This window comes from Hydra vulgaris, chromosome 06 (assembly GCF_038396675.1).
Source record: "Hydra vulgaris chromosome 06, alternate assembly HydraT2T_AEP".
NCBI classification, from domain to species: Eukaryota; Metazoa; Cnidaria; class Hydrozoa; order Anthoathecata; family Hydridae; genus Hydra; species Hydra vulgaris.
Genome location: NC_088925.1, coordinates 51,750,386 through 51,762,500, shown reverse-complemented (window position 1 = coordinate 51,762,500; position 12,115 = coordinate 51,750,386). Strand labels below are relative to the sequence as shown.

The window sequence follows — 12,115 nt, the reverse complement described above, 5'->3', positions numbered from 1 at the left end:
TTTTCTGGTGTGTTAGGGGGGATGTTATACATTTATAAATAACATTAGAGGTTCTACATTTTCCTATTATAGGGCAGTTTTCTTTCTTTATGCAATTGCAGGGTGGGTATTCTTTTAGTTTTTCTGAACTAATTTTCTTGTTGTGGCTTTTTATTATACTTTCGATATTTTTGGTGCAGCTGTAACTCAATTTGATGGTGTTTCGATTGAATAGTTTACTTAGGGGGTGGGATGTTGGAAAGTGTTTGTCGATTAAGTTTAGAAAGATATGTCCGACATTGGTAGAAACGCTTTTACTGTACGGGGGGTTAAACCATATTATATTTCTTTTTCTTGTCTTTATTTCTCTTTTTTGGGGGTTATACTTTAGATTAAAATTAGTGAAGCCATTTCTTCTTAATTCATCTTTGTATTCTGGTATAGATAAATTAAATGTTTTTTCATTTGAGGAATTTTGTGATAATTCTGTTTTTGATAGAGAGGGGATTTGCTTTATTATTTGCAGAGGGTGGTTGGAATCAGAGTGGATTTAACGTAGATATTCATTTGGTTTTTTGAAAGGTTGGTAGGAGCTTTTTTCTAATTCAAAGGATACATCTTAGAAGTTGACTGCGGGTAGGTTTGTTTAGATCTCTATTTTAAAACCGATCATTTTTTTTACTCTAATTATGTTTTTTCGTATTCTATCAATTTGTGATCCAGTTTTTTTACGAAGTACCATCAGACCATCATCACGATATAGTCTAACGTCTTCTTTATTTATTATTTTAGACAGTGAGTCTAATATATATAGGCCCACCAGTTCACAAACTTCTGCACCGTCAAAACAACCCATTTTGACATCAAAGCAGTCGTGTGCTAAGTTTTTCTTCCATGTTTTGTTTTTAAAAAAAAGCAAGGACTTTCTGCAATGTTTAATGACTCTGATGTTCTCTTCGCTAATAATTGTGTGTTTTTTGCAAACAGTTTTGCATTACTTTGTATTTCTGATGTAGTGGGGTAAAAATCGACAATGTCAAATTGAATAAAAACGCAATGTTGTTTATCTGGTATATTTTCAAACTTTTTTTTTTTTTTTTTTTTTTTTTGTTTTGTTATTCACCTCCACAAATCCGATAAAGCCACTACAGATGAGGAGGCTACTTAATAGTGGTTATAACCCTCTCTCAATTCTATAACTCCAAAACATGAACCTTGACGAACAAGGCCGCTGCGCGGAGAAACAAGTTGAGCGCGGTACTTCCAGGGACATGGTGGGGATCGAACTCGGAACCTCTCGCTTATGAAGCGAGCGTTTTACCACTACACCACTACCGCATTTGATTGCATCAGTGGTATTCTTCCATTGGTTTAAGCTTAATACAGTTTTTATTTTTTTATTTATAGTATCAAGGTATTTTTTGCTTATGTGACCAAGTTCACTTTTGTCAGGGTTCAATAGACGGCAGGGTTTATTTTTTTGGAATGAGTCTTTGTGGTCTTTTAGTGTAATAAAAGCTTCACACTTTGCGATTATTTTTATTTGTTTGCTTAAGTTGAGTGTGTTTGCTATATTTTTAGCTTCGAGGTTAATTGAGTTTTCGAGTTTTTGTGGGGCTTTTTTGTACGCTTTTGTGATGTTTTCGTTAAGAAGTTTAGTGTGTTCCTGAGTGGTAATTTGATAAATATTATTTGTTTTGTCTGCGAATAATAAAACGTTCAGGTTGCTTTTTATATTTAATGTCTCTTTTTAATATATATATATATATATATACATATATATATATTTAGTATATATAAATATATATATATATATATATATATATATATATATATATATATATATATATATATATATATATATATATATATATATATATATAAACCACAAATAATTATTCCACCTTGTGCTAATTAAAATCAATCACAATTAAGACGGGAAATAGTAATAAGTTATCAGCCTAGACATCACTTTTTTACTAATCAACTTTTATTAATGATCAATAAGTACTTTCTCAAAACTTTTAAATGTGACAATATATATAAATATATATATATATATATATATATATATATATATATATATATATATATATATATATATATATATATATATATATATATAAGACCTCAGTCTTATATATATCTATATATATATAAGACCTCAGTCTTATATATATCTTATATATATATATATATAAGGTCTTATATATATATATATAAGGTCTTATATATATATATATAAGGTCTTATATATATATATACAAGACCTTATATATATATATATATATCTATATATATATATATATATATATATATATATATATATATATATATATATATATATATATATATAAATATATATATATATATATATATATATATATATACAAATATATATATATATACATATATATATATATACATAAATATATATATATGTATATGTATATATATGTATATATATGTATATATATATATATATATATATATATATATATATATATATATATATATATATATATGCATATAGATACATAACTTTTTTTTTAGTGTCTTTTGAACAATACATGGTATTATATTGGAGATTATCCCAAAATGATAAAACAAGACAATCAAAACATTGTTGTTGTGCGATTTCCAATATTTAAGACTCCCATAACTTACAAGTTCATGGTTAACACAAGCTCCTATAATTTTACAGCTATGAAAAGTTCTTCTTTTAAAAGGAAGAGTTTTGAAATTGTGTTTGGTTTGCTGTTTATTGCCCTAATTTTTTAACATATTATTTTTAGTAATTATATTTTTTTACTGCTGTTGATAAAATATTTATATAAATATTTTATATTTATGAAAATAAGCTTATATTTCAATAAATATATATTTACATAATGAAAAAACGTATTTATTAAATGCTTATACAGACTTTAATCAATTTCATAGAAGCAGAAGAAAAATTTTATATTGATAAATGTTAAAGCAAGTTACTTTTATATTGTATGATTACTATTATAATGCTTGATTACTTTTATATATGCATAAATAATATTGTTGCATAAATACTATTATATTGCATGATTACTCTTGCATTGCATAATTACTCTTATTTGCATAATTATTATTTGCATAATTATATATTGCATAATTACTATTACATTGCATAATTGTTTTTATTTGCATAATTACCATTATATTAATTTAATTACATTTTTTTTAATTTTAAATAATTAACATATATATGTTATTTTATAACATATAAAACTATTTTGTCTACAACAATAAATTGTTGTAGACAAAGTAGTTTTTGTATATTTTAGTTTTAGCATTTTTAAATTTTACAAGAATTTGTCTGAAACTACAATCTGGTTGGCTGTTTTCAGTTTTAAATACAAAAACTTGATCAACGTACATTGCTAAAGAAGTCATGGAAAAAAAAAATTTTTTCCCAAGCAAAGTAGCTTGGGGGGGGGGATATGATTTTCAGTTTTTTTTTAAGATTAAGTTTAAAAAAACTGAAAATCTTTTTTATTATCAGGGTACTATTTGATATAAGTTATATCGAAGATAGGACAAACTAAAATTCTTTAGGATTTAATAAATTAATTGTAAAAGTTTTTTTAAAACAAACGATTTAAAGTAATCAAAATGATTAATAGATTTTTGTATAAAAATAAAAATTTTTTTAAATAAAATTTATGAGAATGGAACTTTTTTTTTTTTTAAATAAACTTTTAAATATTTTGTTTTTCTTGTTACACACAGGTACTATTATATATTTTTAAATGTTTTATTGATGTTGTTTTGTTTTAATTTTTCCGATTTGTTTTTGTTTTTTTGGTTGCTGTTTTTCTTATTTTTTGTTTTTTTACATTAAGAAAAAATTTTATCTTTAGAATAAATGGCGTTTAGTTGTTTTTCTAAAGTAATGAATATTGCAACAAAAAATACCCACTTTTTTTGTAATACGATTTTTAATAAGTTATGCAATTCTCATCTGAATAATATGAAAAGATATCTTTCCACTGCTATTCAACCTATCGATAATAAAACTACTGATTATGGGGAAATTTTGGAAACTGTTAAAAAATGCTCTTCTCAAGATATTTCAGATAATAAAGTGTTTGCGGTAGTACACATTGGTGGTAAACAATTTAAAATAGCAAGCAATGATGTCATAATGATTCATAAAAAAATAGAAGCTGAGTGTGGTGATATTATACGACTAGAAAAAGTTTTGGCAATTGGGGGGCGCAACTTTACTCTTATTGGTCAGCCCCTTCTAAAACGTGACTTGGCGACTGTTGAAGGTGTTGTAGTTGAAAAGACCAAAGGTGAAAAAAAAATTGCATTTAAAAAAAAGCGTAGAAAGAACTATAAAAGATGGCATGGTCATCGTCAGGATCTTTCTGTAATTAAAATCAAAAAGATTTCATTTGATATTGAACAAGTTTAATGGTTATTTTAGAATAAAGTTTCATTTATTATTTTTTTTATCTTATAAATGTCTCTAATTATTTATTATTTAATTTATTTGATCTAATATTATCTAAAAAAATGCTTAATGAATATTTAGAAATAGCTCATAACTTATTTTGAATTTTTTTTTCAAAATAAAATTTTCTCAAATTTTATTTTAAAAAGATTTTAAAAAGTTATAATTGTATTTTTTTTTAATCTTTCTTGTTAAGAAGTAATTAAGTTAGTCTTAGAAATCAATTTAAAATGTATCTATTATAAAGAAACATTAAACAAAAAGTTATGAGATAAAACCACTAATGAAGCTGTTAAATAACAATATAAAGATATATTATTATATAATATATTCTTTTTAAATTAATTTAAATATTACAGTTAATTATTTTTTAATCTTCGTCAAATAATATCTTTAAAGAATTAGTAATCTTATGGTAAAATATCAGTATGGGTAACTCGATAAGTCCTCATATAGAAAATGCTAGAAAAACAGGTATCTGCTCACTTAAAGATATGAAGCTTAAAGAGGTATATCTTAAATAAGTATCACAGGTTTTTATTCATTAATATATATATATAATTTTTGCCTTTTTGTGTGTATGTGTTTGTGCGTGCGCGCGGGTTTGTGTGCAATATACTAGTATAGTGTAGATATATGCAGTATATATATATATATATATATATATATATATATATATATATATATATATATATATATATATATATATATATATATATATATATATATATATATATATTATATATATATATTATATATATATATATATATATATATATTTATATATATATATATATATATATTTTATTGCATCTATACATATATATAAGACCAGTTCAAAAATAAAATTTTTTAATAATTAAGTGGCTAGATGTTTAAATGTTGTTAATTGATGAAAAAAAGTAAAGCTTTAAAGTTTCAAAGCATTATTCCAATATTTAGTAACAGCTCAATTAAGTTTACTTTTCAATGGGGTCCTAAAATTTAAAAAAAAAAGTTCCTTAAAAGTAGGTCAACCTGGTACTCTAAAGAAGCAAAATAATACATAAATTTCAAAAATAATAATTGTTTTATAAAAAATAAATTAAAAATTTTTTTTTTTATTAAAAACTTGTAAAAATGTACTTTTTTTATTTCTAGTTAAAAAACCATAGTTTTTGTGCAATTAAATCTAAAATAATAATTGTAGTATGAAATTATCATTTTTTTTTTAATTTTTATATAATTTCGCTAATTTTAAGACCCAACATGACACACTTTTGAAAAAACTTCTTTTTTCAAAATAATAGGGACCTGTTAAAAAGTAAAGTTAATTGAGCTGTCCCTAAAACACATTATTTAAGTTTGCAATTTTGAACTAATTTTCCTGACCACAAACCACATCAAATCAAAGGGTAGCCCAAATAAAGTTCAAAAATTATTTTTTTTATATACGATTTTAAAATGGTCTAATATATATATATGAATGTATATTAGATATCCTGTGTCATTTTGTGAGATGCAATAAAATATATTATATGATCTCCTTGGTTTATTAATATAAATCATACAGAATTGCTTAAATTATACAATTTAGAATTACTTTTGCATTGACTGCTTTTTATTCTCATATCATTACATTTGACTCTCATATCATTACTTTTGACTCACTTATCACTAGTTTTGACTCTTTTATTACTAATTTTGATTCTTATATCACTACATTTGTAGCTAGAGCAGTTATGAAAGTTGTTGTTGTTATTAGAATTGTATTATTATTTATGTTTTTGATTTTGTCATAATATGTCATAATAATATGTATCGATTTTTTAAGCTTTTAACCCTCTTACTCTCTGTTACCCACACAGCGGATCATAACTAACCTTGGGATACCTCTGTGAGAATCCCAAGTGTCAAAGTCTTATTTCAAAAAATATATTGTGATATGTAAAAATCACAATATATCTTATGAGGCTGAGTTTTCAAAGAGATTCGCTTATTATTTTAGACATCGCATGGTTTTAAAGTAATAAATAGTCCAAAGCAGCAGTTTTGACTCTGGGAATGTAGCGTTAATATCGTTGAGAGTAAATGAATGGAGTAAATGGGTTGATTTAAGCTTATTGTTTATTTTGTTTTATTGATTGTTTTTGTTTTTATTGAGATTTATGGAAAATTAGGGAGATAAGGAAAATTAGGGAGAAACTGACTATAAATCAAACTTTATATAATAATGGAGTAATTTTAATATTATAAGAACAAAAATCCTTGAGTTAAAAATTATAATGATAGGATTATCCATTAATCCAAAACTATGATGATGGGACTGCCATGAGTTGTAAACTATGATAATGGGACTGTCCGTGAGTTGTTAACTATGGAGATGGGAATCTCCATCAGTTGTAAACTATGATAAAGGTAATATTGGTATTATAAAAATAATATTGTTAAAGAGTATTTAAGTATTACAAAATTTCACCAATAAAACTATTATGAACATTTTTTTTTTAATTAAAAAATTTTTTGAAAGATTATAGTTTAGTAGTTGCCAAGTCATGCATGAAAAGCATTGAATATGTGTACATATTCACATTTATTAACACCTTTTTTGATAAATTGAAAGAAGATTGGAAAAGCTATTTATTATTTATAAATTTTTAAATTATGCATTATGTTTATTTATAAAGTATTGGAACATTTTTGTTTATCCGATTTGATTTTACAAAGTTGTTCTGTCTCTCCCATCTGTTCCCTTATGATTACATTTTTGTTTATTTGATTTGATTTTACAAAGTTGTTCCGTTTCTCCCATCTGTCCTCTTTTGTTAGTAGTCTTGGATATTTTTTTTTGTTGTTTTTTTGTTTAGCTTTTATATATTTAGCTACCACTTGAAATTACTAAACTGCCAAGTTCTCTACGCACATTGGACTTGTCGCATAATCAGTTAAAAGCGCTCGGCCCATTAATTGGTCAGTTTACTTCGCTTAAATCTTTGTCTGTGAATCATAATCAACTCAGTAAGTAGCAAATGATGTTTTGTAACTTTTTTGTTTTTTAAGTTATTAAAATATTTGTTTTAAATACCATGCTTCGTTTTTAGAAAAGTATCATGCTCCATATTTTTTTTAAACGCATCATTTTTAGAGAAACTGCCCCTTGAACTCAACGGTTTTTTAAAGCTTGAAAACTTATCATTATCTGCGAACATTTTGAACACGTTTACTTTGAGCTCAGCATCTAAAATGAACAATCTCAAAACCATTAACATAAATAACAACAAACTAAAGGAATTTCCTGAGTGTCTTTGTCTTTTACCAAATATTGACGTTGTCGATATATCTAATAACTTCATATCTAGTTTGCCTACAAATATCGGAAACCTGAAAGCTATAGAATTGAATCTAAATAAGAACAAGTTGAATTGCCTTTCAGATGAACTCACAAAATGCGAGCGTTTAAAAGTTTTAAGAGTTGAGGAGAACTGTTTAGGTGTAGACGCGTTTACTGAAAATATTTTGAAAAACTCAAAATTTAGTGTGCTCGCATTCGAAGGAAATTTATTCACAATGAAACAACTCCAAGAAATGAACGGGTATGATGAGGTAAGGAATATTATCTTTAGGTAGCTCCGTTTAACCCATGACCATAATGTTTTAAGGAGTGTAATTTTTTTAATTACGTTTTTAGTATATTGCCCGATATTCCGCTGGTAAGAAGAAACTATAAGCAGTTATTATCTATATTTTAAATGTGCTAACCATTCGGTATTTTTCTAAATTAGGTTTTAGTTAAGTATACAGCTTAATAATTGATTTCTATTTTCTAACATTGTATTTAACATCAACTACGTATTTATAGAGAGTTTTGTAAAAAATTATAAATAAAGTAGTATAATAATAAACATAAAAACTTTGAAATTTTGTGGTTGCTAAGTATCGTTATTTTACTGAGACGGCGTTGGTTGTAAAAAATATATATTTATAACACCTAATATAGAAATAGTTTTCTTATTTTAAAAATACATCTATAATTTATCGACATTTTTTTAAATTGAAAATTAATTAAGACACGGTAAATTAATTTCAGTATTTTTGTTTCATTTTAAAAATGCAGAAAAGCTAGGCTTTTTGAGATAAATCTTTTCAAAAAAATAATACGTACTTAAAAAATTATACCGGTTCCGTCCGGAATTTGTTTTTTTACCTTAATTTTTTAAGACATGTAACACAGACTGTGTAAATTAAATCAAAAAATCATTGTTCTGCAGGGCAATGAAGAACCATATGTAAACCTAGGTAAAAAATACAAATTTCTAAACTAACACAATGTAATTTTATTTGCAAAAATCAATTATGTAAGGATTTCTAAAAGTTTAGGAATATTGTGGTGTAAAATGAGTTGCTATCTAGTTTTAGACAACAAACTAGCTCTTTTTTCATTGAAAATGTTACCTACCTCTGAGAACAGTTTCATAAAATAATACTTAAAATAGTTTAAAAATATAGTATGTCTATACAGTAAATATTTCAATTTTAAGCTAATTCAATGCATAAAATTATTAAAACGACATATTAGATTTGAATTAAACGAAAATCAAATTAATAAAGTAGGTTGTGTGTGTGTGTGTGTATATATATATATATATATATATATATATATATATATATATATATATATATATATATATATATATATATATATATATATATATATATATATATATATATATATATATATATATATATATATATATATATATATATATATATACTATAATTGTATAATATATATTACTGTGATCAAAAAGTAAGATGAATTTTTAATTTAAACTTCCCGCCTTATTCGAATCGTCCAATCTTTTTTATTTTTAAGTTGGTAGGAATGTCATAAACATTTGCGCCAAATTACATGTCAAACTCATAATTATTTTTTTTTGTTTACGCTTGTTTCTGAAGTACCAAAAGTGCATTCGGCGATTTTCACGATGTCTAATTTTGTTGAGCAAAGAAGTGCTATTAAATTTTGTTTGCGGAATGATATTTCTGCTGCTGAAACGTATCGAATGTTGCAAAAGGCCTTCGGTGAAGAAACTATGTCTCAAAAAAATGTTTACAAGTGGTACAAAGACTTCAAAGAAGGCCGAGAACGTGGTGATGACTTGGAACGCTCCGGACGACCATCGACTTCGATTGATGATCGCCACATCAACAAAATCAAAGAATTGGTGCTTGCAAATCGTCGGTTAACCATTCGAGACCTTGTTGACATGGTTGGAATATCATTTAGGTCGGTGCAAGCGATTTTGAAGGATCATTTGGGCCTCAGAAGACTTAAATCACGTTTGGTGCCCAAATTTCTCAATTTCTTTGAAAAAGAGCGTCGCGTTAAAACGTGTGAAGCAATGCTTTCTGACTATCAAGACGTCTACAAACAAATTATTACTGGCGATGAGACTTGGGTCTACGCATACGACCCTGAAACAACCGACCAATTGAGTGAATACCGTGAAAAAGGCGAGCCGAGACCGAAGCAACCACGTCAAAGTCGCTCAAAAATCAAGGTCATGTTGACTGTTTTCTTTGATTAGTGGTGTCGTGCACTACGAATTCCTTCCAACTGGCCAAACTGTCAACAAGGAAAATTATTTAAGCGTTATGCGACGTTTGCGTGAAGCTATTCGCAAAAAGAGACCGGAATTATGGGCCAATAACTCTTGGATTTTGCACCACGATAATGCGCCTTCGCACACAGCACTGGTTCTTCGTGAGTTTTTCGCCAAAAACTCTACCCATGTTGCTCCACAACCACCGTATTCGCCCGACTTAGCACCGTGTGACTTCTGGCTGTTCCCATCGTTTTGAGTCCATTGAAGAGATCCAACGTGAATCGGCACACGCATTGAAGGCTATCCCTAGCGAGGACTTTTCGGCATGCTTCGAAGACTGGAAAAAACGTTGGCAAAAGTGCATTGGGGCCGGGGGGGATTATTTTGAGGGGGACGATACAGATTTGGGAAAATAAATAAAGATTTTTCATTTTATAAAAAAATTCACCTTACTTTTTGATCACAGTAGTATATATATATATATATGTATATATATTTATATATATATATATATATATATATATATAAATAATATATATCTATTAATATATTATAAATAATATATATCTATTAATATATTATAAATAATATATATATATTATAAATAATATATATATATTATAAATAATATATATATATTATAAATAATATATATATATATTATAAATAATATATATTTATAAATATATATTATTTATCCGCGATGCTGAAGTGCAGGCATTCACTTTTAATCTTGAAGGTAAAAAATTACAGAAGTATAATTCTTGTCAACAATTGCCGTAATTTAGTTAACAAATCCGGTTCCGCCCGGAATTTAAAATTTCCATCTCGGTACACCCCTAAATAAAACTGATCCAGATCTGCCAGTTTAAATATTGGCCCGTTGCCCGGGCCAATATTTAAACTGGCTTACCTGATATCTGTACACAAAAATGGTCCCCCCTGACCCCGGGGTACGGGGTCAAAACCCAGCTAAGAACCTTCTCCCCCTCGAGGACTACCCCCATGCCAAATTTCATCGAGATCGGTGGATTTCTATAGAGAACAAACAAACAAACACACATTGCCCTTTATATATATTAAGAAGATTAAGATAAGATAAGAAGATAAGATAGCTGGAGTTACCCGGCGTTGCCCGGGCCAATATTTAAACTGGCTTACCTGATATCTGTACACAAAAATGGTCCCCCCTAACCCCGGGGTCAGGGGGGCCCATTTTCAGGCCCCCTTGACCCCGGGGGTCGGGGTACGGGGTCAAAACCCAGCTAAGAACCTTCTCCCCCTCAAGGAAAAAGAGGGGGAGAAGGTTCTTAGCTGCCAAATTTCATCGAGATCGGTCCGGCGGTTCGGATTTCTATAGAGAACAAACAAGCACACACACATTGCCCTTTATATATATTAAGATGAATTTATCGTTCGCGATTGGACTTCAAAAAAAAATTAAATATTTTTTATTTCTTTTAGACGACGCTTATTTTTATTTACATTAGTTTATTTTTCTAGTTTTATTATAACATTTTGAAATATAGGTATAAACAATTTCTTGTATGATATTAATGCTGAAAAATGCCATCCTTAGTGATACTAATAAATTTTAAAAACTTTAAATGTTTGAGCAGCCGTGGCGCAGTGAGCACTTGCCTCAGAAACAAAGGATTTGAGGTTCAAATCCTACCTCTGCGAAAGTTTTGCGCCATGGGTTAGGAAGGAGGCGTAAACTTCCAGTTAAATGCTCATTCGCAGTGCTCTGTGATAAGAACGTAAGGACTTCTTGGGGGCACCTAAATAAAATTAATAAAAATGTTTGGTAGCATGAAAAAATCCCCCTAAATTTTTTTTTACAGCGCATAAAATAAACGATATATCAGTGTAATAGCTGTTTTTTTTTACTACATCATTGACAAATAGATAGAGCATGCAAGGAGCACCGTTACATTGACTGAGAGTTTTGGTTTGGGCAGGCAATCTATCAATTTCAAAGCAATATTTTTTGAAAAATTTTATTTTTTGCGGGGGATATTTTCCTAGAACCAAATGTTTATTGGATGAATTTAACCGT

The 12,115-nt window shown here is 27.3% G+C and overlaps 4 protein-coding genes across 4 annotated transcripts in view; all 4 read left to right on the top strand.

The window, feature by feature from the left end:
- LOC105845464 (uncharacterized) overlaps nucleotides 1-2,879 on the top strand; it is an 11,751-nt gene extending 8,872 nt beyond the window's left edge. Inside the window, exon 3 of the mRNA XM_065800425.1 lies at nucleotides 2,533-2,879. Coding sequence (XP_065656497.1) covers nucleotides 2,533-2,760 — 228 coding nt within the window. The 3' untranslated portion in view covers nucleotides 2,761-2,879. The remainder of the gene's footprint in view (nucleotides 1-2,532) is intronic.
- Nucleotides 2,880-3,982: 1,103 nt separating this feature from the next.
- LOC101238297 (large ribosomal subunit protein bL21) lies at nucleotides 3,983-4,432 on the top strand. The gene has a single exon (XM_065798807.1). The coding sequence runs from the start codon at nucleotides 3,983-3,985 to the stop codon at nucleotides 4,430-4,432; it is 450 nt and encodes a 149-aa protein (XP_065654879.1).
- Nucleotides 4,433-4,809: 377 nt separating this feature from the next.
- On the top strand, nucleotides 4,810-8,368 carry LOC100202132 (leucine-rich repeat-containing protein 57). Its single transcript, XM_065800424.1, has 4 exons — nucleotides 4,810-4,980; nucleotides 7,333-7,468; nucleotides 7,596-8,053; nucleotides 8,139-8,368. The coding sequence occupies exons 1-4, from the start codon at nucleotides 4,900-4,902 to the stop codon at nucleotides 8,175-8,177; spliced, it is 714 nt and encodes a 237-aa protein (XP_065656496.1). The 5' UTR covers nucleotides 4,810-4,899; the 3' UTR covers nucleotides 8,178-8,368.
- A 1,067-nt stretch (nucleotides 8,369-9,435) lies between these two features.
- Nucleotides 9,436-10,038, top strand: LOC136081488 (protein GVQW3-like). Its single transcript, XM_065798806.1, has one exon. The coding sequence runs from the start codon at nucleotides 9,436-9,438 to the stop codon at nucleotides 10,036-10,038; it is 603 nt and encodes a 200-aa protein (XP_065654878.1).
- The last annotated feature ends 2,077 nt before the right edge of the window (nucleotides 10,039-12,115 follow it).

Bases quoted from the DNA above. Each gene is read 5' to 3' on its own strand.
- LOC101238297 (XM_065798807.1), top strand. From the start codon at position 3,983: ATGAAAAGATATCTTTCCACTGCTATTCAACCTATCGATAATAAAACT.
- LOC100202132 (XM_065800424.1), top strand. From the start codon at position 4,900: ATGGGTAACTCGATAAGTCCTCATATAGAAAATGCTAGAAAAACAGGT. The intron at 4,981-7,332 runs GTATATCTTAAA...TTATATATTTAG, and splicing joins AAGATATGAAGCTTAAAGAG to CTACCACTTGAAATTACTAA. The intron at 7,469-7,595 runs GTAAGTAGCAAA...CATCATTTTTAG, and splicing joins TGTGAATCATAATCAACTCA to AGAAACTGCCCCTTGAACTC.
- LOC136081488 (XM_065798806.1), top strand. From the start codon at position 9,436: ATGTCTAATTTTGTTGAGCAAAGAAGTGCTATTAAATTTTGTTTGCGG.